The 24,613-nt window shown below is 38.0% G+C and overlaps 1 protein-coding gene and 1 long non-coding RNA gene across 17 annotated transcripts in view; one reads left to right on the top strand and one right to left on the bottom strand.

The window, feature by feature from the left end:
• tcf12 (transcription factor 12) overlaps positions 1-19,464 on the top strand; it is a 274,600-nt gene extending 255,136 nt beyond the window's left edge. For all 16 annotated transcript variants that reach the window (XM_078530320.1, XM_078530325.1, XM_078530321.1 and 13 more), the window contains 5 exons: positions 9,058-9,172; positions 9,306-9,468; positions 9,590-9,819; positions 14,864-15,014; positions 17,144-19,464. In XM_078530320.1, the coding sequence (XP_078386446.1) occupies positions 9,058-9,172; positions 9,306-9,468; positions 9,590-9,819; positions 14,864-15,006 (651 nt within the window). In that variant the 3' untranslated portion in view covers positions 15,007-15,014; positions 17,144-19,464. The remainder of the gene's footprint in view (positions 1-9,057; positions 9,173-9,305; positions 9,469-9,589; positions 9,820-14,863; positions 15,015-17,143) is intronic.
• The window catches only part of LOC144668372 (uncharacterized), a 72,523-nt gene that overhangs the window by 41,652 nt on the left and 6,258 nt on the right, over positions 1-24,613 (bottom strand). The window lies entirely within an intron of this gene.

The raw sequence follows: 24,613 nt of genomic DNA, 5'->3' as shown, positions 1-24,613 counted from the left end.
AAACAAATTTAAAGTTAAAAGTAGGCTTGGGCAGATTGAAGAATATGCAAAGCATTTATTTTGAATTTATAATCTGGAAACACTCATTTTTCTACTGTACAGAGATAATTTATCTAATACTTCAAAAAGAGAACTTTAAATACTTTAAACTATCGAGGTGTTGACCTTGTTGTAAAAGGCCATTTTCCATTGACAGCAATTTGCTGGGCTTTTGCTTTTTAGTGTGTAAACATCAAGTACAGTTGTAGTTCATGCACTGTTTCAAAAACAGCCATATTTTATTTGCAACTTTCAATGTTGCAAAAAACTAAGATCGATTTCTCTTGCATACTGAATTGTTTTGGTTTTCTAGTAATTTCAGCAAGCTGAGATAGGCATGGGGATGTGGGACAGCTCTCTGCAGTGTCATTTGAATCCTGTGTTTGGTCACAATTGTTAGAAAAAGCACTTATTTTCTCAAGTGCTGGCAGCATATACAATCAGCAACTTAATGGTGATAATTCCAGAGTGTTGCGTGTTTTTGAGGCAAGAATTATTGATGGATGAGGAGAAATTTTCCAGTATTTTCTTTGTTTAAAACCTTATGTTATTAACAAAAATGGGGAGGAATGCAAAACAATGTTTTTGTTGATGTAACTTGACCATTTTAAGTTGTATCACAGCAAAGAAATTGAAGTGCTATGGCATAAATTAATCACATGTATATGACTTGATCTTTCAGGTTATGTATTAAACAGTGACTGGTTACAGTTTTGATGCAGAAGCGCCACCGTGTGTTCAGGATGATGTGCTGTTGGTTGATTGGCAACTTTAGCTTTTGCATTGCATTTCTAAATTCTGATAGTTATTTAGTTTTTTTCATAATTGTGTGTAAATAATTTGTTGGTTCAGAATTACATAATTAGTTTTTCTCATTTGTTGAAGTGATCCTTTGACAAATTATATGTAAGTAGCTAGTCTATGGCCTTTATAGACAACTTTGTATTCTGATTGGTGTAGGTATTTGACAGCATTTGTTGAATGGTGCTTGTTTAGTACCATTCCTACAAGACAACATTACGGCTAGTTTTAATAGCACACATTAAACATCAATTATGTGGGATTCATTATTTCATTATTACTGATCTCCCAAGTCAATAAAAACCTCAAAAAATTACAATTAGAAATATTAAGTAAATTGTTTTATTCAGTCACTTCTGGTTTAATAGACTCTGAAGTTCTCTATAGCATTTATAATCTCTAACATAGCTGTATATTATAATTTAACCTTGATGAGTGGTTTGCAGTTCATAAAGGCCAACAAATTACATACAAATCTGTCTAATGCGCTTGTATTTTAACTTCTTTCATTTTCTTTAATGTGGTGTTATTTCCTTTCCTTTTACCAAATTTTTAAAAATCAAATAAATACCCTAATGACCAATAGCTGTTTCTACACTTTCAAAATATTGCATTCTTTTAATATTGGCTTCACCATCCAAATGTGTTAATTGATCATTAAAATAATGGGGGAAATTCTCTGAAGAGACGCAGGTAGGCTGCATTACTGATAAATTAATTATTTCGATTTGCTAAAATATTACTGATCCTTGTTTGTAGTACTTGATATGTGAAAATATTTCATGTGTTTTTTTGCTAGGAGATCAATATAACTCCCATGTTAGCAGCTTGGGACACTTTCAGTTCATGTACTGCAATAATGGATCCCTGTATATTTTCCCTCTATTATGAGTCCCTCCATATTTTCAATCAGTCTGCTTTGCAGTAAACATTTAAGTACAAGTTGTTCTTGGAGATAGGAATAAAACCTTATGATTTGAAATGTGCTGAATCTTCATGTAGGTCACAATTAGTGTCTTCGTTATTGTAACGTCAACCTTACAAGCCTGCGATTACAACTAATCACAGTTTGAACTTTTTCCTCCTGCCCTAGTGTTTTCTTCGTCATGCCTGTTCCCCCCTCGTCCCTATTTTTTCTTCCTAATAGTTTGCCTATCTTGTCTTTTCATTTTCTTTGTTCCATCCCCCATCTTGGAGGTAAAAGAAGTGTTGGGTAGGGTATGTCCTGCAATTTGATTGGCTGACAAATTGTTTTGCACAGATCTGAAGATTGCTGTGAATTTTTTCTAATTTTTCATGTCAAAGCAGATGGGAACACCAGACAGGAACTAAAATGTTGGTCTTGAGAACACAGCACCCTGATGAACAATTTAGGGTTAACAGTTCCAAACAACAATATTTAAGCTTGTGCTAGATAGCATTTAAAAGAAGTCTTCCTAATTGCTGTAAACGTTTCTCTATTGTTTATTGCTATGGCACATATTTAGACTGCTTTGACCTTTTCCTGCTAACAGTTAAATTGTGGTCAGTGCACTAATCAAATATCAAAGCTGTCAGCATTGCCTGTCATTGCCCATTGCATATGACATACACAACAGGCTTTACCGAGGGATTTGAATCCATGTTGGCATCTTTTGAGCATAATTACTTTCATGATGTTATTGTCACCTAGATGACTGAAATAAGCATAAGTGAACAGTCTTTGGTTGCTTGTGGAAAGGTGACTCATGAAAGGAATAACTTTAACCAAGGGAGTTTTAACAGTTGAGCAATATGTCTTGCGCACATAATATCCATGAAGTTAGTTCATCTATTAAAGAACTGATGAAAAGACCATTCTGTTCTTATAAACGGGCAATTAAAGATACAGCCAGACGGGACTTGAACAATGTAAACAAGAATTTGCCTGGCTGGAACCTGAACTGGAGTGACATGTCTTGCTAGCTGCAATGTAAATGCAAACTTAAAATGTAGATCATTATACACCACCGAGAAAGTTTACTATCATGTTCTTAAAAGCCATGTCAAAATAAAAAGAGATACCTTGTGTAAAACTAAACTCTTGTTCAAAGATTCATAGTATAGGAAGGTTTGGGAAAAAGAAACCAAAATTTACCGCACAAATTTCTCTTGTGGAAACTGCTCCTTGATCTGAAATGATACAAGTTACCTGAGGCTATTGCCAGGAAAATAATGACTTCACTAATTGAGTTTAATGTTCCTTTTGAGACCAAGTTACCTAACGTTTACATGAGTGGGTGGGAAAAGGATTTCATACAGAAATAGGGATTATGAGATTCACTGGGAGTGAGCAAATTGAATCTGCACTGCTAACAAGCCTTAATAGATAGGTATACTGTGTTGGCAATTTTTTTTCTTCAAGCTGTTGACTAGGATTAGAAGGTAATTATCTTTTTATTGGTGTTGTGGAAGGTGAATTAACTTTATGGATATTGAATGAAAAATGTATGTAATTCAGTTCAGTATAGCTCTATCACTAAAAGTAAGTGATATCTTTCCAGTTACTTATAAATACTGTTAATGCTTTGAGCTAGAAAATGTCTTCAATAAATTTATCGTCACAAATTAGCACTGGCTGATCATATTGATGTTACCTTGGTTGAATCTCTGATATTTGAATGTATGTTATTTTAGTTAAATATCTTCTAAGGTTGACCTATTAGGTTATGTATTTCCGAAATCAGCTTTGAGGTTTTGCATCCAGATTGAGGCTTCAGATAGATAAAATTTAGATTTCTAGGTTTCTTTGTTGCCTCCTTTCCTGCCACACCCTCTCCTCCAAAGCTCAGAGTAAATGTACCATGTTGTATGATGCAATGCTGTCATGGACTATGAAGATCCAAGGTTTGATCCCAGACCTGGTCTTGGTATCTTAAGGTTAGGAGGGGAAATTTAACAAGTATTTCCTGCTCCTAAATTGCCAAGTCATGACCATACTAGAGAGTGTGCATGTGTGGATATGAGGGGTGGTTAGGATCAGTTCAGCCACAATGACTCGATAAGTCAACTGCTGCTGATGCCTGCCTGGGCTTGCGCATCAAGAACAAGCATTTGACAGAAAACCAAAGGCTTGCTGCAACCCAGCACTAGAGTGAGGAGGGCTTTCAAGAAAGGTGGGCAGAATTTCTTTTTGTGATGGAGGAAGAATTTGGAGATTTGTTCTCTGGTGGTAGAGCATCAACATTATTTTAAATAGTTTATTTTTGATTGCAGTACAGTCCCAGGAGCATTGATAGTTTGACTTTTGTTTGATTATTCTAGAGAAATGTTCTTAAATTCATTTCTCAATCTCATAGCCTAAAAAGGGAATGCCTCAATCTTTTTTTTTAAATTAAAATTTAATAAGCTTTCACAGAATCCTAAGCCAATTGAGAATCACATGGAATGCACTTCCTATGGTGTCTAGCTCCAAAAACTCAGTTGCAGTACTGGTGCAGTATGCTAGTGTTTCTAATTTATGCTTTTTCAGTTTTTCCTAACTGGTATTCTGTTTTCACTGTATTGATGCAAACAGTTTGTGCAAACCATTAATAATTTTATGTGACATAAGTCTATCTGATATGGCCTATGTACTCTGAAATTCATATCGATCAGGGGTATTGGATATTGTGTTTACAACTTGTAATAGGAATGAGATCACATATCCTAAAAGCACAGTGTCGTGTAATCTCAAATAGGAGGATTGATGGGTGTTGAGAAGAGAATTCCACATGGTGTGACTGTAGGAAAGGAAGGCATTTAATTAGGGAGACTGCTCATCTTGACATCGTTTTGATTCCCAACTAATAAAAGGGTTGAAAGAAGTTGTACTTCTAATAAGGTACTTAGATTGTGTTCTTCTATTTAGACCTGATCCTGTTTCTGAAAAACACAATTTTTAATTGGGTGTATATAAAAATACTTCGGTATGTTTCTTTGGTAAAGTTTCTGATGAAAGTCTATGCTGGTTAATTTTATTTGTGATGAAAACCTCTCAAAGCTGGGTTCGTTCATTGCGATGGCTCAGGAATGAGTAAATAAAATGGTATAATTATCTTAGGCAGGTGAGTTGGTAATTTACTGGTACAGTAACCATTTTTAATACATTTAACTCTCTGAGTAAATACTCCATTATCTGTTAAAATCTTCATCGGATAAAGCCTTCTGCAAGTTGTACTTTGCAAAGCCCGTTAATAACATTCACATCCTGTCGGACATGGAACTTTGCAGCTCAAAGGTTAAATTCAATATTATTCAAATTTGTACTTCACTTAATTCTTCTATTTAGGGAATTGCAGTACCTATCATGTAAGATGAAGATTTGCAAAGTGATTATCTTCCAATTTCCATTATTGATTGTGGTGGGTAATAGAGATTCCACTTTAAAATTTGTAAATTATATGTTGAATAAAAATCAAAAGTGTCTTCAGCTTAATGTCAAAACTAGAGAATCTTTTTTGTCTCCTGCTAGCTACTACAGACCTCATATTACCCCCACCTCCACACTCTTGACATGGTCTATCCTCCAGGCTTACTGTCTTCCCCTGGCCATTTTGAAGGAGAATGGGCTTTTTGTTACTCAAATGGATTAATCCTGACTTAGTGAAACAACCTCGCAAACCTGAATCCCCTCTTCCCCCACTGACTTCATCTCCAATATTTTTATCACTAATAAATGGAAGTGCTCAAAGAAAGAGACATTTTTTTACTCTTGGATTGCTTGCAGCAGTGTTCTGGTGATTAATCTTCAATTCTTAGAGGCCCCAAAACAATTGTAGAGGGTTGACAATCCTTGAGATTGTTTGTAAAACCCTATGGTCTTGTACTTTCCTGTCTCCCTTTCCGCTTTTAAAAATCTCCTTAAAATCCTCCTCCTTTTCCCATGTCCTTAGTTCCCTCCTGAATCCTTGCGTTTTTTTTTAACCTCTGCCAGGCATCCATTTTTTTTGTTCATGAAAAGACTCTCTGTATCTTACTGCATGTAAAGAGTACTGTGTTAATGCAAGTTATTTATGAATGTATATTACATATCCTGGAATTGAGTATCATTTTCTGATACTGAAGCACTTGCACGTGACGACTTGTGAAACTAGTATCTTCTGGTATCTTGTTTCTTTCAAGAGTTTTTTGTTTCCTTAAACTTGTAATTTTAGAAAAATACTTAGATTGTGTATTTAGATTTTGAGATTAGAAGTACATTTGGTTCCTATTTTGTTGAAAACAGATTTCAGTTTCTTTATCTTCCACAGTTAGTTGGACTGCATCATGGCTTTCCGTATTTTACGGTGAAAATCATTTCTCATCTATGTTAATTAACTGTTACTAGATATCTAAGATAACTTGGAAGTGCAAATAAATGTATTTCTATCTCCTTTTTCTGTTGGGCAGAAGTGGTTATTCTTCATTTATTCTATTACAAATGCTGGCAGTCAGATATATTCACTATTGAAACAGACAATTCTATAATTTCATAAGTGGTAAGATGTGGGCCTTTTATAGCTCCCCTGCTGCTGGAATGTTACTTGGGTTAGATTCTTTGCTTTTCTAGAAGACAAATGTTCTCTCAAAGGGATGACTTTTCTTAAATCTCTCAACCCCGTCATTCATTTTCCACATCTGAAGCCATGAGGTTTCAACTAAGACTCCTTGTTAATTAGTTCATCTGAAGCTGCTTTTACAGCTGTATTCTATATTAATTACTGTGGACATTGTGAGCTTGTCTTACCTCTAATTTCACTGATCCTGAACAATTTCCCTGAGGACTGCAAGATTATTTGGTCTGCACTTCCTAATCCATCAAACCAGTAACCGCCTACAGAAAGGACAACTGAAACTCTCCTTATTTCACTGTACTGGGTGGGCAATTGTGGGAGACAAGGAGCAACCCCCTCACTCAAGTGCATTAACTGCAGCCGTTGTTCCCTTTGCTATAATATTAACTGTTTATTTTTATACCTCCAAAGGGGCAATATCCACCTAGCTGAACCCAAATACATAAACTTCCGTTGAACTGAATCTTCAGGACCCTGAAAATCATGCCTGAGACCTTTGACTAAGTGTTCAATGATTTGTTTCCCTTGTCTTGGCTGTCTTGATTCTAACTACCCCAAGAAGCATAAGTCTGAATAAACCTCTATGGCTTCAGAACAACATAAGTATTTTACACAGTAACTACATACACTATTAGAATGTACCGTATCGAAGCAGGAATAAATCATTGTTAAACATGCATTGTTGCTTAAATTATTAGATTGTTTATCCAACATTTGGATGAGCAGAAATTTCCTCCAATTAAATATTGCAAAGATTGAAGCCACTGTTATTGATCCCTGTTTAACCCCGGTAGAAGGGGAGCTGTAAAAGGCCCAAATCTTACCAGTTATGGAATTATAGAATAGCCTGGTCCAATATTGGACTCAAAGAATTTGTAATAGAATAAATGAAGAATAACTACTTTTAAAACACTACCAACTCCATTCCTCTCCCTCGCAATAATCTTGAGGCTAAACCAGTCAATTTGCAACCTTGATGTCACATTTGACCCCAAGATGAGCTCCTGACCAATATTTGTGCCATCAGTAAGACTGCCTGTTTCCACCTCCATAACATAGTCCAACTTCACTCCGTCTCTGCTCATCTGCTGTTGAAACCTTTATTTTTGCCTTTGTTACCTCTGGCCTTGACGATTCCAATGCACGCCTGGCTGACCTCCCACATTTTACCCTGTGTAAACTTGAGGTCATCCAGAACTCTGCTGCTGTGTCTTAACTCACAACATGTCCTATTCCCTTGTCACCCCTGTGCTTGCTGACTTAAGTTGGCTCCTGGTCAAGCAACGTTCTGATTTTAAACATTTTCATCCTTGTTTTCAAATTCCTTCATGGCCTTGTTCCCCTTTTTCTGTAGTCTCCTCCAGTCCAACAACGCTCTGTGATATATGTGCTCATCTAATTCTGGCCTCTTGAACACCCCCAATTTGAATCGATTCACTATTGGTGGCTGTGCCTTCAGTTGACCTAAGCTCGGGAATTCCCTCTCTACTCCTCCGGCCTCTCTATCCCCCTTTCCTCTTTTAAAATACGCCTTAAAACAAGCTTTTGGTCATTTGACCTAATATTGCCTATTGTTGCTCGGTGTCGTCTTTTGTTTTATAATGCTCCTGTGAAATGCCTTGGAATGTTTTGTTAAATTAAAGACAAACATGTTGTTGCAACAAATTATAAACTAAAAATTAAATTGTACATTAAGTTTGCTATTACATAACGGTTTTTCTGCTGTGTGTGGTGTACTGCTAACCTTCATGATTTTGTTTTTCTTTGGGTTTTTCCTTGCATATTGTGACTGTTGCTATGCAATTCAAACACCTCAAACCGATTGAAAAGGAGGTTGTTTTTATGATGCTCTGTGAAAAAATGTTGAATGTGTAATGATGAATTAAAATGGATCAGCACTGACTGTTCTGCTGCATTAAAGTAGCATTGGTATTTTACTTAAATGAGTAATATTCTCAGCAAATCAGTTCCTCAGTACTCATTTTGACTGGAGTCGTTATGTGTTAGTATATGAATTGTGTATCTACTTATTTTTGACTGTTTGCTTGCTGGTTGTATTAAATTTTTGGACACCTTGATAGCTACAATTTGATTGTGTTGTACTCCTAAATTTGAGACCCAATTCAAAATCCTATTCCTCACCTACATTTAATCTCTGGGTTGAGTTTCATTTCTGTCGAATAGAGTGGACCCCATTGCATACTGCTTAAACTTTGCAAATTTCATTGTACATAATTGGAAATGCTTGTAGCCAGCAGTCCAGGCTGAGGAGAATACTGTGGAGATTGGGGTTTGACTCGGGAAAGTAGAAAACTAAGTACAAGAAAACACTTATAGCACACTTTTGTCATCCTTAATCAGATTATTAGGTGTACTTTAATGTCAGTAGAAGCTTTGTATTTGTGCTTTTATTTCATTATAAATCTGAAAACTATGTCATTGTTGCGTATTTCACAATATTGCACTGTACGATGGAGCCTATTTCGGTATATTCCACAGATGATGATACAAAATTGGGTGTACTTACTAGGCACAAATTCCATTTTATAAATTCCCACACAAAGCAACAGAGTAATAATCCTCTGTTTTTTCATTTTTATGTTTAAATTAACTGGATGATAGTTTAATTATAGGCAATAGTAGAATAAATTGTCATCTTTTGTAGGTTGGTTCTCATCGGGATGAATCTGTCAGTCTCCATAGCAACCATTCGATCCTCCCCAATACAGTCCCCCCTGCAAGTGCAGAATTAAATCACCAGGCACAGGATAACTACAGAGGTATCTCTTTATAGCAACCTAATTCAAAACTACATTATTTTACTGAATATGAACTCTAAATCTCCCTAAGTAAATTATATAGTTTGTAATTAGAAATAGTGATTGACCTCAGGGTGCTTATGTTTTTGGACAGGACTATCAAGTTTACAAAGTCAGTCTTCTGTTTTGGGTCCAGCAGAAGTCAAAACAGAAGAGAAAGATGAGAACACAAATGACTCTTTCTCATCTGAAGACAAGAGATCAGATGATGAAGGATCTAAAAAAGACATCAAGATGCAGTCCAGAGGAAGGTCATGGTAAGTCTATGTTGAAATATTTAATTACCCTTTATCAATAACAGGTATTGAACCTGTATAATGTCAGTATATAATTTGTCTTAACTGCAATTTAGCACTGTATATTAATTTTCTTGCACAGTAATCAGGAAGATGAGGACCTAAATCCTGAACAAAAAGCAGAAAGAGAGCGCGAAAGGAGAATGGCAAATAATGCCAGAGAACGTCTTCGTGTAAGAGACATCAATGAAGCATTTAAAGAGCTAGGACGAATGTGTCAACTTCACTTGAAGAGTGAAAAACCCCAAACCAAACTACTTATTCTTCATCAGGCAGTTACTGTCATCCTTAACTTGGAACAACAAGTCCGAGGTCAGTAGGCTCGAGGTTGACTTTATGACTTAGAGTATTTTAGTAGATGTTATCCAGCATTAGCAACGGGTTTTTGCCTTTTAAATTGCCAGCTTTCCCTGGCAGCTCAGTTGCCTCAGGCAGTGAGCAACTGATCCATACAGTCGAGGAAAACCTCATGTTCAGTCCCCAGCCTGCTACAGCGGTAAGAGCACTACAGTTAACTCTTGTGCCCAGGTTCCACTTTCATTAATGCTCACAAGAAGTTTGCAGGTTTGGAACTTGGGTACAGGCAGGATTGGGCTCATCGGCAACTTCTTTAGTGGACAGAAGGCTCGTACGTAAAGAATTTCCTTGAGAAAGGGACCAGAGGAAAAATAATGCCTGCAGAGCCATATCCCATAGGTTCCAAAGGGAAGGTGATCAGAAAGTAGGAGGAAAGAACTTACCACTGCACAATTGCCTCATCTGAAGTTAATGGACTTTCTCCCAAATACTCCACAACTCCGCATCCTCTACCCTAGTTTTGATAGTTACTGATACTGCAAAATTTGCTGCCATGAACGAACTACGCCCTAAATACATCTATTATTCAAATTTCCCGTTCAATATTCTATATTGAATCACAGTACATTTTCCTGGATCCAATATCCCTTTGAGATGCTAGATAACGCAACCTCACTCAATGCTAAGTTGGCCAAAAGCCAGTCAATGTTTTGTACCTTAAAAATAGAGCTGCTTTTGCCCTGTAGCTGATTTGTTCATCTGCAGTGTGTCCCCACTGCCATCCATTCCTCACTTAGGCAGAGTGGATACTCTTGCATAGTGATTTTACTTTTAATTTCACATTTCTTCACTAACGCTATTCAGATAACTATGTCACCAAAGGCTCAGTTAGTTGCACTCTTGTCTCTGAATCAGAAAGTTGTGGGTTCAAGTCCCACTCCAGTAAATGAGCGCACAATTCAGGTTGACACTGAGGGAGTGCTACGCTGTTGGAGGTACTGTCTTTCAGATGAGACGTTAAACCCTGGTCCCATCTGCTCTCTGGACGTAAAAGGTCCCCTGGCACTACCTTGAAGAAGAGCAGGAACAAGGGTCATCCCCAGTGTCCTGGTCCATATTGAGGATTGGAAAATGATCCTCAGAGCATCCACTATTTCCTACCTGGCTTCCTTGAACAGCCTGGGACACAATCCATCTGGCCCTAGTGACTTATCGACCTTCAAGGATGTCAATCCCTCCAGTACATCCTCTCTCACTATGATTATTGTACCTAATACTTCACACTCCTCCTCTTTAACTAGAATATCGGCATCATCCCTCTCCTTAGTGCAGACAGAGACAAAATACTCATTCAGAACCCTGCCCATATCTTCAGTATCAGAGCACAAGTCATCATGTATATCTCTGATCGGCCCTACCCTTTCCTTCGTTATTCTCTTGCTCTTAATGTACTGGTAAAACATCTTTGGGTTTTACCTGCCAATATTTATTCATATCCCCTCTTTGCTTTTCTAATTACCTTTTTTTACTTCACTCCTGTACTTTCTATATTCCTCCTGGCTTTCTGCAGTATTAAGTTTTTTGTGACTGTCGTAAACCTTTTTCTGTTTTATCTTACCCTAGAAGGGCTCTAGATTTGGCAGTACCACCCTTTTTCTTTGTGGGGACATGTATATACTGTGCCCGCAGAATCTCGCAATTAAATGTCTCCCACTGGTCTGTCACTGATTTCCCTTCAAGTAGCTGTAACCTGTCCACTTTCACCAAATCACCCCCCTACTTCGTAAAATTTGTCTTTCCCCAATGTAGGACATTTACTCCTTTTCCGTAATTGTATTAAATCTAACAGTATTATGATCACTATCTCCAAAATGGTCACCCACTGCTACTCCATCCACTTGCCCAACTTCATTTCCTAATACTAAATCTAGAATTGCACTCCCTCTCATTGGGCTTGTCTCGTGCTGGTTGGAAAACTTCTCATGACAGCAGTTCAAGAATTCTGTGCCCTCTGTGCCTATTACACTGTTTGTATCCCAGTTGATATTAGGGTGGTTGAAGTCTCCAACTATTATTGCCTTATTGTTTTTGCACTCAGAAATTTGCCTAAATATTTGCTCTTTTATCTCCCTCTCACGCTTTTGGGGGTCTATAGTGCACTCTTAATAGTGTGGCTGCCCCTTTATTTATTCCTGAGCTCAATCCAAATGGCCTCATTTGATGATTCGTTTAGTATATCGTCCCTCCTCACAGCAATAATTGGTTCTGCAACTAATAATGCTACACCCCTACCTTTTTAGCCCCCTCCCTATCCTGCTTGAAAACCCTATATCCAGGGATGTTGAGCTGCCATTTTTGCCCCTCTTTAAGCCAAGTTTCCTTTATAGCAATGATATCATGATGCCATATCTGTGCCCTCAGCTCATCAGCTACGTTTGCTATACTCCTTGCATTTAAATAAATACCCTTTAACATTGCCAAATTCCTGTGCTGTAAACCTTTTAACCTTTGCTTCGTGTGTCTTTCAGAACCACCTGCTAATTTTCTGTCTCCCTCTCCCTGCTTTGAATTTGTCCTATCTGAGTCTGCCCTCAGGCTCCCACCTCCCTGTCCATATAGCTGTTAATGCCAAAGCAATCATGACCGCAGCAAGAGGGAAACCAGGGTGGAGGGGGGCAGGGTGGAGTAGAACATTGGGGAAGAAGAAAAGTGGATTCCAATTAATTTAATATTCGTAACATGGCATTAGACATGTGTTTGCAATCAGCCATTGTTTAGGGAGGTGGGTCCACATCTGGCTATGGTTGTGGCTGACTACATTCAGACCTAACTCTGTAACTTAGTTCAGTCCTTTGAATCTGCACAGAATAATATGGAATCTTGCTGAAGAGCACAATCAAATTAAATGTGGAAGTCAGAGTGCTTAATTTGCAACTTCCAATCATTAATGACTGGAAAGTCAGGAGTACTAGAAATCAGGCACACTATGGTCCATAGCTGATTCTCAATTTGATTGCCCCATTGAAGAACACCCCAGTTGGGAACAAAGCATGATAAAAATTTATTTGTGTATTCTTCCCTCAATGGGTGGCTTCCTTGACAGGTTTTTTTGCATAGGGAAAATCTTAATCTACTTTTTGATAGCAGCAGATGGTAGATGGAAAAGGGTTCTGGCATGATGCAGCCATAGATCATACTGTCATGTGTAAACTAGGACCATATTGGCATGAATAATTCTAGCAAGAATAATTCACCCAAAATGTGGTGTATTTTAGTGACCTAGTTTTAGGATTTTCCCTGACTTTTGAAACACAATATTATAGTAATGTCAATGATACTGCCATGGCCAACTGGTCCCCAAGTAAACAGTAATACACACAATTTTAGTTAATAAATTTTACATTAAGTTCCAATTCTTTGTAACAATCCTAAAGTGCTGTGATTGATAAATTTGGCGAGCAGAATAAAACTTTAAAAAAAATACATGTTCCCTTTTCGGATAAGGTTTCTTTGGCAAATTTTTGCTGATAAAGTAAATTGAGATAAAATTACAGCATTTCATATCTGAATATGCTTATGTCTTAGTGAAATCTGCAGAGCTGGATATTTTAAATAGCACACTCTGATGTCCTAAAATATCTATCCAAAGATTCTAGCAATTAAGTTTTTAAAACGCATCTCTTACGAACAGTTCCCGTAGGAAATTATATCTACGGGTCTTCATCAGGCACCGTCTGAACTGTTCTTAAAGCTCCTTTCTGATCAGTTGATGAGACCGGGCTTATGAGGCAAGTTAATGGTGACAATTTTCACATTGCTATCCTGTAACTCGAAAATGTGAGGTACAGTTCGGTACAGGATTCAAAACTTGAGGAATGCTAATAAGGATCATTTTCCTGTCCTGGACCCCACCTTGCAAAAGAACTTCCCTCTTGATCTTGGGATAATATTTTAATGGATTCATTAGATACTTTTAAAAATAAAATTCTGTGAAATAAAAGCCAACAGAGCCTTTTATTTAGTTCTTGTAGTTCAGTTGTGGCACCATGCTGGTACCTCATAGCAACTTTCAGAATCTCAGGATGTCCCAAAGTGCTTTACAGCCAAAGCCGTATTTTTGATGCCCAGTCACTATTGCGATGTAAGAAATGTGCAGCCAATCTGCACACAGCCAAGTTCCACAAACCGCAATGTTATAATGACCAGATAATATGGTTTTGTTTTCGTGATGATTGAGGGATAGATATTGGCCAGAATAATTCTGCTTTTTTTTCTTTGAGATAGTACTTTGGGATTTTTTTATGACCATTTGAGAGTGCAGATGGGACTTTGGTTTATTGTCCTATCAGAAAATAGCACCATCGACAGTGCAGCACCCCTCAGTACTGCACTGAATTGTCAGCCTAGATTTTTGCGCTCAAGTCTTGGAGTAGGACTTGAACCCACAACCTTCTGACTCAGGTGAGAGTGCTACCAACCGAGTTACTGCTGACGCTGCTGGATCATAAGTTTCCCTGGTCTCGCAGTACATCCTCTGCTCCCTGATCAGCTCAAGATTGGAACTATAGTCATCTTACAGTAGTTGCAGCAGTGAGTCACATGTTTAAAGTTAGTTCATCATTGCAATTGATTTTTTCTTATATAGTTTTCTTGAGCATTAGCTTTCAATGTGATAAAATAGTGTGCCATTGTGGCCTATCTATTGCTGTGGCCTGTGCATTGGTAGGGATACTTCATGATTTGAGGGTATCTTTCAAGGTGTTTTTGTGCTACTCAGTTCACAGTACTGTCTCAGAAGCATATGGTAAGGTATCTGAGCAACACTGACAACAAAACCTCCCTCATTGGACGAGTTTGAAACTTGCCACTAATCTCAACCAGTGAATATATTCTAAAGAAAATGAGCTTTTTCATAGACATAATGCATTTGGTGTTCAGATCATGTTAGTAAACCTGTATATCCTTGCATCATTGTCTTGCAACCCAACTATGAATTATTATACATGTATTATTTCTACTTTTATTAAGTTCAAATATACATGTTCTTTTAAATATGTAGAGAGGAACTTGAATCCAAAAGCAGCCTGCCTTAAAAGGAGAGAAGAGGAAAAAGCTTCTGCCGCATCGGCAGAGGCACCACCAGCACACCCAGCAGTTCACTCTGGACTCAGCGACACTACCAACCCTATGGGTCATATGTAAACTGCCAGGTACTCCTTTCAGTTTATTGTTAAAGCTAGCGTTTAATCTTTGCATCATATTTTCTAAGTTCTGCAATTTTCTACCCATTGTTCACATGACATTGAGAAGAAAAAATGAACTTACCTAAGCTCTCACTGTATTGTTGCAAATGGATTAGGCTACTGACATTTGGAATATTGCATAAAAGATTAGTGTATATTCTATTTCTGTATCCCAGCTTTAAATATTTGCATACATTTATTGAGTCACATTATGATACGATTTATATTCTATAGAAACTGGAATGGGTAGATGAAATGTTACAGTCTTATGTTAGACAAATTGTCTAATTTTTGAATTTTATGTATGTTTGTCATGACAATAATGGATATTGGTGAATTGCATGTGTGTGTGCAGTCCAAACCACTGAGATTCTATAAGGTAGCTCTTTAACAATCTTGTACTTATCTTACTTTTTGCCCTCTTCCCTTTACTTTCTACCCCTTCACACATTGCTAATTTTGAAAAATATTAGCATCTTATTACCCTTAAAGAAAGAGCACAGCTTTCATTTCCTCAGAACATCTCAAACTGTTTACAGGAGTTGAAGTACCTGCTTTTTGAAGTATAGTCACTTTTTTATTCATTCTTGGGATTTGAGCATCACTGGCAAGGCGAGCATTTGTTACCCATCCTTAATTGCCCTTGAGAAGGTGGTAGTGAGCTGCCTTCTTGGACTGCTGCAGTCCATCTAGTGTAGATAAGTCCTCTACAGTTGTAACGTAGTAAGTTGATTTATGTGTGAGGAGCTGATTGCTAATAGTTTGTAGTAACGCTACAGACTTTTGATTTCAGTTGTAGAAGGCTGGGAGGAATTCTGTGTGTTGGACTATTAAGAATACAGATTCACAGAATTGCTACAGTGCAGAAGGAGGCTGTTCCGCCCATCGTGTTTGCACCTGCTCTCCAAATGAGCATCATGATTTAATGCCATTATCCAGTTTTGTTCCCTGCACCCTCGCACATTGTTTCCATTCAAATAATCATCTATTGCCCTCTTGAATGCCTCGATTGAACCTGCCTCCACCACCACCCTTCCAGGCAGTGCATTCCAGACTCGAACCACTCAATGTGTGAAAACATTTTTTCTCGCATCACATTTGCACCTTTTGCAAATCACTTTAAATCTGTGCCCTCTCATTCTCGATCCCTTGACAAGCAGGAAACAGTTTCTCCCTATCTACTTTATCCAGCTCCCTCGTGATTTTGAACACTCTTAGCCTTCTCTTATCCAGGCAGAACAGTCCCAACCTGTCTATTTTTAACTGAAGTTTTTCATCCCTGGAACCATTCTTGTAAACCTCTGCTGCACATACTCCAATGCAATCACATCCTTCCTATAGTGTGGCGCCCAGAGCTGTACTAAATACTCCAGCTGAGGTCTAGCTAGTGTCTTATATAAGCTCAGCATAACCTCCCTGCTCTTGTACTCTATGCCCCTATTAATAAAGCCCAGGATACTGTATGTTTTATTAACTGCTCTCTCTCCACCTGTCCTGACACCTTCAATGATCTATGCACATTTCCACCTAGGTCTCTTTGCTCCTGCACACCCTCAAGAATTGTACCTCTTATATTGTCTCTCCATATTCTTCCCACCAGAATGAATCACCTCACACTTCTCCACATTGAACTTCACCTGCCACCTATCTGCCCACTCCACCAACTTGACTATGTCCTTTTGAAGTTCTGTACTGTCGTCCTCACAGTTTACAATGCGTCCAAGTTTCATATCATCCGCAAACTTTGAAATTGTCCCCTGCACACCAAGATCTAGATCATTTATATATATCAGGAAAATCAAGGGACCCAATACCGACTTCTGGGGAACTCCGCTACAAACCTTCCCCCAGCCCGAGAAATATCCATTAACCATTACTCGTTGTTTCCTATTACTCAGCCAATTTTTTATCCACGTTGCTGCTGTCCCTTTTATTTCATACAAAGATATTCTTTGAGAAAATTGAGTTAACAGCAGAATATTTTTGCAACATCTCTGCCTGACCTGTGTACTTGCAGCATTTTCTGTTTTTATTTCGGCTTTTACAGCATCCACTGCATTTTGTCTTTGCAATGAATATTTCTCTTTTTCTTGCAGGTCAGAAGTCTGGATCATTTTTGTAAAATAACAAATGAGTCATCTTTCCATACAAGGACCCAGCCAACTAACTTTCTTTCATGAAGCTACGGTTGGAAGACGTAACGCACTTGAAGCAGAAACCCAGAAGCAATCTCTTGATCAATATGACATTACGTTCAGCCCACTGAAAACCTATTAGTCCCGAATCTGAATTTTGGCCCGTAATAGTACATATCAATCTGTTGCAAGCAGTGTTGCTTCCATACAATCAGAGACTGTTGCAATTATTCCACTATTTGTGGAAGTTGCCTTGTGCCTAAACTTGTTGGTTGATGAAATGCATTTAAGACAAAAAAAAAATTATTTATTGCTACTGAACTATAAGGTCTACTTTGAAAGGGAAATGTTAAAATCTCAGTTGTTTCATTCTCAGCTGGGCTGATGCTAGTATCTGTTAAAGCTGTTCACTTGCAGAGAACAAAGCAGTAATGACCTCTAACCCCTAGCATTCCCAGAACCTATTAGTGTCTTAAAAAAGGGAGGGAAGAGTTTTCATTGTCCTCTTCATTCCTTTGGCCACACAAATAGCATTTTCCATGTATCAGAATATTCCTCGTTAGAGTGTTTATTTTTTTGTTCTCTGGTTGTGTGAACAGTTGTGGTCACATTTTTTTCCCCTACATAACGTTCAATGCCTTTGTCATGAGCAATTTGCTATAATAGCAAAATGTGCTTTTATTGAAAAAGGCCAGATCTGACCATAGCATCATTTAGCTTGAAATAAGGTTGGCTTTCTTCAAACTTTCAAGTAAATGCCCATTCTTATTTGTTTTATTTGTAATTATACAAACTTTTAAGCTTCTAGGCTTCATAGTAAAACTTGTAACGTGAAGTGTAAATTAGAAAATTTCTAATTTTAGAATTGCTTTGTTTTTCAAGCAGTTAATACTACATTTAGTATATGTGAAAGTGTTTGCTGTAATTAAGCACAGATGCAAAACAAAGGTTTCAGGCTCTAGAAAAGCGTTCAGAGCTGATAAAATCCTTGCTTCACCAGGGCCAGTAGTGTTGACAATGAACAAAGTAGTGCTGTCAGCTTAATTAAAATTCTTGAGGGAAAAAGGAGCAACGGTCACCAGCTTTCTGAGACCATACTTTCTTTTTGATATCTCCTTATCTGCGTGGCTACTCAGTGGAGAGGGGTCCTGAGACTGATGCAGCCAGTAATTAAACTGCCCTGAGCTTTGAAGCCATCATGGCATTAACTCCTATGAGTTGTTTTAAATCACTTACAATGTTTTTTTTTTGTGTTTCTTCCCCCGGCTGGTTTCCATTTATATGGATTCAAGTTCCTTAGCTTCCATGTAAACTGTCTTCCATTTAAGAGGAACATAGGAGAGAAAATATCTGACAAGGTTACTTACTGTTATCTGAATGTTGTCTATAATTGTTGACGATTGACTCAACAGAATGAACAAATAATGCATTCCTTTGTTCTCAGCACTAAGGCAACCGAAGAGCAAAATTTGTCAAAGTTGTCATGGCGGGCTGATAGGAATGCTGAACACTTGTTTTGGAAGGGTTCTCCGAGAATGAATTCTTTTTTGACAATTGTGTATGATTTTGTTATTTTAATTGATTCATGGCGACTAATTCAAGAACAGTTAACATCTAATTTCCTGTATCTGTGGCCTTGTTCTTCAGTTCGTTGTTTATGAGCTAACAGTTGCTTAAAACGTGCTAAAGCGATCACGTGCCACTGGCCTTTTCTTCTGAGCTTGGTTCTAAGCTTTCTTTCCCTTTGGCTATAATAGACTGCATTATGCCCAGAAGCTTTGCTTCAAAAAGAAAAAAAAAGAAAACATTTGGCTTATTTTTCACTGTAGCTAGTCTTTTATACAATAATCTTGTAAGAAAATTTCTTGAATTCTAAATATTACTCTTTCTAGATTTTTGAAATCAAAAGTTTTCAGTAAAAAAGTTTCTTACTTTATTTTACTATATTAGGTAGCAAAAGTGTAGGTTATTTACCATAACCTGTCCATTAATATCAGAAAATAAAATAGCATCCTAAGAACATTGTAGGTTCTAGCTAAACTGTGTAGTACCTATGGAGTATCGTACAAGCTAAATGTCTGAGATAAGTTGCTTCACATCTTGTTCTCCAGTTTCCATTGTTGGTTGATGCAGATTTGTACCCGTGTCAAATTTAAGGTATTGTTGATGAACCTTTCCACGCAACAGCAAGAAGTAAAAAATTTCTGTCAGTGATAACAGAAAACATAATATGTATATATAACATTTATGTAGCAATAAATGTGCCATCTTTTTTAACAAGACCAGTGAGTGTTTAATATTTCATTTGTTAATTAATCTGGGAGTAAATTTCTTCTGTCACCGGCATTACCAGCTGCCTGGAATACTGGTGGGATGACTATCCATAACAACCAGTTTTTTTAAAGCAGAGTGTCCTCGTTTTAAAAGCACAGCTGTGCTGGATTGTTCATTTTAATTTAGGTCTTTCAGTGAATTTATTTTTCATTTGTAATACAAAATAATGTAGAATCTCAATGAGTCAAACTCGGGTGAAATTTGCACCTCTGTTGAAGTTATCAATCATTCCCACCAGCAGAGTAGCAAAAGATGATTAGCTAAAATTCTACAATGATCGATTCGGGTTAGCCGAACTTTTGTTCAGTATTGACGAGAGAAATAATGCACAAATCGGTCATGTGACCACACCGTACAATCAGTGGAGTGGTTGGACCTAAGCATGCTCAAATTTCTCTGTTAAGCGACTTGCAATGTGTATGCGGCAAAAACCTGAGAAGAAAGTTAAGCGTTGCCAATTGGAGAGAAGGCGATGTTGATGGAGCAAGTGGAAAAGAGTGGTGTGAAGTAGAAAGTGGACATTACGAAAGAGTGGGGGATTCTGCCATCTAGTTGGTCCACCATGTCAAGGAGAACGCCTTGGAACAGTTTAACAAACAAGCGTCCTCTCCAGCAAGGAAGAGGATGGGAATGGCTGCCTATCCTGATATCGAAGAAGCTCTGCTAACGTGGTTCAAGGCAGCCCGAGCAGAGGGCATGTTAATTTCTGGCCCAATCCTGTAGGAAAGGGGAGTTGTCATGGTGAAGAAGCTGGGACACACAGAGTTTACCTGCAGCGATGGATGGCTGGACTGATTCAAGGTGAGGCATGGCATTGTCTCCTGCTTATTAAGTGGTGAGGGCACTGACGTTACTACAGCAATGACAGATTGGCTCCAAAATGGTCTTGACAACGTCTTGAACAAGTATGCACAGAGATATTTTTAGTGAGGATGAAACTGGACTGTTTACTGTCTTTTGCTCTTTGTTGAAGGAAGACGTGTAATAGTGCAAAGCGGAGCAAGGAATGTGTCATTACTGTGGTCTGCGCTTACATGGATGGCACCGAAAAGCTACCGCTTCTCATGATGGGGAAGTCCAAGAAGCCATGGTGCTTCGTGCAAGTAAAGACACTACACACCATGAGGCAAATAAAACCGCCTGGATGACCTCTGGTATTTTTGAGGCATGGGTCAAGAAAGTGGACAAAATGTATCAACAGAAGATCAGAGACAACTGCCCCGTGCACCCTGACATCGCTGGTCTGAGGAGCATCAAGCTGATGTTCTTGTCTCCCAACACCATGGCTCCAGCCAATGGATCAAGCTACCAACAGCAATTGATCTCTCAGCTTATCGAGGCCATCAGTAAGAAGCAGGACTACAACCCCACTGTACTAGAAGCCGTGCTGATGCTAAAAAATGTGTGGAAGGTGGTGTAGGCAGCTGCAATTGCAAACTGCTTTAACCAAACTGGGTTCAAACTGGTTATGGTCACACACAAGATGTTGAGAACCAGGAAGAACAAGGTGATGCCAACCAACACAATGACAAGGCACTTTTCGCTCATCTGCGAAAGGGAGATTCTGGCAGAAACAACCGTGTGATGCAGAAGAGAACTGACACATCATGCCATCGTAGGTGCAGTACCTTCTTCAGCTGAGGAGGCCAGTGACCCTGAAGATTCTGATGAATGCCCGCAAGTTCACCTGCCTGTTTCCCTGGCCATTGCCATGAAGTCTGTAGCGATTGCACTGGCATTTTGCACTGCACCACAAAATTATTGAATGCATTGCCGACATGGCCTACTACTCTTAATTCATCTGTTCATATGGCAGACTGTATCACGCATGTTCAAAAACAGCACGCTAAGCACAAAGATCATGGGAGTTTTTCCCGTGTTAAATTCCGGCCTTTCTCAAGGTTAACCCCCTAGCTGTTTTCAAGGCTAACACGATGTACGCTACATATGAGCAATAGAATAAGGATGTTTTTACCCTTTGTGTTTTACGATGTGTTCTTTATTCAGCATTTGAACGTGAAAAATAGAAAGTAAGTTTTAGAAGCGTTTGTAGGCATACTGGGTTAATAGAGATGCATTCATGTGGCAAATTGGACCTCCTCAGCTATCAGAAAGCTCTGCTTAACCTGAATTTGAAGGCAATTGCCCTGGGATTTGACTCAAGAGTTTACTGTAAGTTTAAATTCTGAAACAAGCAGATCTTTTTGTTGTATGCTCTAATGTATTGAAACATTACAAATAAACAAAATTATTGGACACATTGAATATATTTCTGGAAAATACTATGAATTAACAACCAAACAACAAAAGCTGGAAGTAATAAACACACCTAATGGAAGAAAATATAATCCAAAAACTCTCAAAGTAAGTACTGGTGAGGCAGACATTATTCATCTTCTCTCATTCATTCTGAATAAAGAAAGTCTCACTTCCCCTCCTCCGCCAAATCACGTCATCTGTTTTTTGAATGAGTCTTAAGATGTTTGCCTCAATCATCGAACGTGGAAGTACATTCCGATCATCGATCACACTGTATGAATAAGTACATCATATCAGCTGTCCTAAGCTTTCCTTGCAGTTTCAACCTGGATCCCCTTGTTTTAATATCCTAGCATACATGGAAGTAGTGTCCTGGATCAGCCTGATTTAATTCATTTTAGTATTTTGTGTACTTCCATAATGTCCCTTCTTGATCACCTACTTTCAAGGGCCCTGTTTCTTAAAGATTTATTTGTAATTTAATCTTTTAACATTGTGGTTCTCAAACTAGGGTCCATACAGATTTTGGAAGGGATTTATGAAATGATGTGAACTGGATAGTATGGATCAGGCGCATGCTGTTGGAAATTATTTATATTTCTTGGACCCAGACTAAAGGCATGGTCCCAAGTTACTGGTGGGGTCCAGATGACAGAAATACCACACACCAGGCAGTGTGTCAGCATTACTCTAGCACAGACAGGTTGGTAAATAGCTAAGATAGAGGAAAAATAAACCTGAGTCAGCCATGAGTAAACAGGCAAATGGAGGGCCACACTTAAAACGATACCAGTTCCCAACAGGAGCCACTGAGACTAATACCCCTCCAGGAAGTGAAGGGAGGTCAGGTGTAGTGAAGTATTCAATAGGCATGTTGCTGAACCTGTAGGATAAGACTTTACACATCACCGATCGTATCAATGTTCACTATATTGGACAACCCAAGCAAAATTTCATACAAGTTCCTTTAACAGAACGCAACTTTTCAGAAATGTAAATATGTAAGGAGTTTATAGTACAGTACTATAATTTAGTTGGAAGGGGAAGGTCTGTGATTACTCATCCATTTTGAAAAGGAACTCTTCAACCAATAATGTTTGAGAATCATTACTTTAACACTAGGCATCAGCCTTGTGGCTTTTCCCTGTACTACTGCCATATGATATTGACTTCCATGTGTCCTTTATGACCAAAATGGAATATCTACTTAAAGCTGAAGATCTACCAGGAGACTCTACAGTTTTAGCATAACACCTTGCAACTGATCAGCAAAAAGTCAGCATCTTTATTTATTGCTGTTCCAGTGATTTGATATCGCTGAACAGAATACATGATTATCTCAAATTCCTTTCTACGTTTCAGCTATTTCTTCTTCATACTATAGTAGTGGCATCCATTTTTCTTTCCAATAAATGGTATATTTGTATCATTACTATAAATGTTGAGCAGAACATAAATGCAGCTTCAGAATATCAATAGACAGTTGCAAAATTAGCAACAAGAATGCATAATTGTTCCCAAAGGGTCAGAGTTCCTCCATGAGTATTTGACAATATAGCTCCAACATTTGATATCTGGTCTCCAATAAGTTAGCTTATTTTGGATGGGGTGGTTGTTAAGCTATGAAAGTGACCTTAGTGGCCCAGAATGAGAAAACTAAAGCCAGTCTTGATTTCTACTACTTTTAACTGTTCCAGTGGCTTCTTATGGTAATGCAGGACCAGATACAGTGCTGATATCTCTTCCTCCTTACAAAAGTACCATGCTTGCTGATACGGCTCATCTCCATAATGGCTATGTGGGTAAGATATTGAAAGGAAATGCAGGAACTGCTCGTGCAAGATCAAACATTTTTAGAAATCAAACAATTTTTAGAAATTAAAACAAGAATGCTTAAACATCAGGACCACAAAATGTGACAACCAAATTTACATATGGTATGTTACCAAAAGCTGTATTAAATTAGGCAACTAAATACTCATTTGTCCATCTTTTATAAACCCATGTCTCACATCTGTGCCAAATTTTGACATGGGTGAGATCATAGAGTAATCTAAAATGCGCTGACAAGACACAGATGGTGAATCATTCATAGACTATTTTAATTGCTCCACTGTTGGCAACAATGCCTTCTGGTGCCTAGCTTCTAAGCTCTATAATTTGCTCCCTAAATCTGTCTTTTGAGCTTTCTCTCAGATGCTCCTTAAATCCACCTCTTCACCTGTCCTAATATCTCCTCTTGTGGCTTGGTGTCAAATTTTGTTTGATAATCTGTGAAATGCCTTCAGACATGTTACGTTAAAGGCACTGTATAAATACAAGTTCTAAATGACAGAAAAAATTTTAATGGATGGTTTGTTTAAGCTGTTATTTGAATTTATTTTCCAAGGAATTGTGCATTGAATGAGTCATGAGTTTTCCCAGATTCTGTCACATCTGAGTTTCCATTCACACAGTAACAAATCTGCAATATCAAACAAGACGTCACAGTGCGATTAATATGAAGAAATGTTGCTGTACCAAGGAATATGTGGGCTGCAGATGAGACACAGCATCTTACCAAATGTGATGTTTGCACATCCTGCGCCATGTTTGATACATCATTAGTGAACATTATGTGGTCTGCTGCAGCTTTGGAGAAAATGGAAGTCAAGACTCAGAGTAAGGATTGTTATAAAAACCAAGTTCATGGTTTATTGTAATAGTTTAGAGGTAATTTTTAATTCTAGGAAGATTGAAGTTGAACTATAAAATCAGATAAATGCAATTAAAGCAGCTTGGAGACACTTACACTTAAAGGTTGGGGCAATGATGACTTAAGGGGTTAAGAGGTAAGAT

The sequence above is a fragment of the Cetorhinus maximus genome, chromosome 26 (assembly GCF_964194155.1).
Source record: "Cetorhinus maximus chromosome 26, sCetMax3.hap1.1, whole genome shotgun sequence".
In the NCBI taxonomy this organism is placed as follows: Eukaryota; Metazoa; Chordata; class Chondrichthyes; order Lamniformes; family Cetorhinidae; genus Cetorhinus; species Cetorhinus maximus.
Note: the sequence above shows the minus strand (reverse complement) of the source record. Positions and strands in the feature narration are given on the sequence as shown.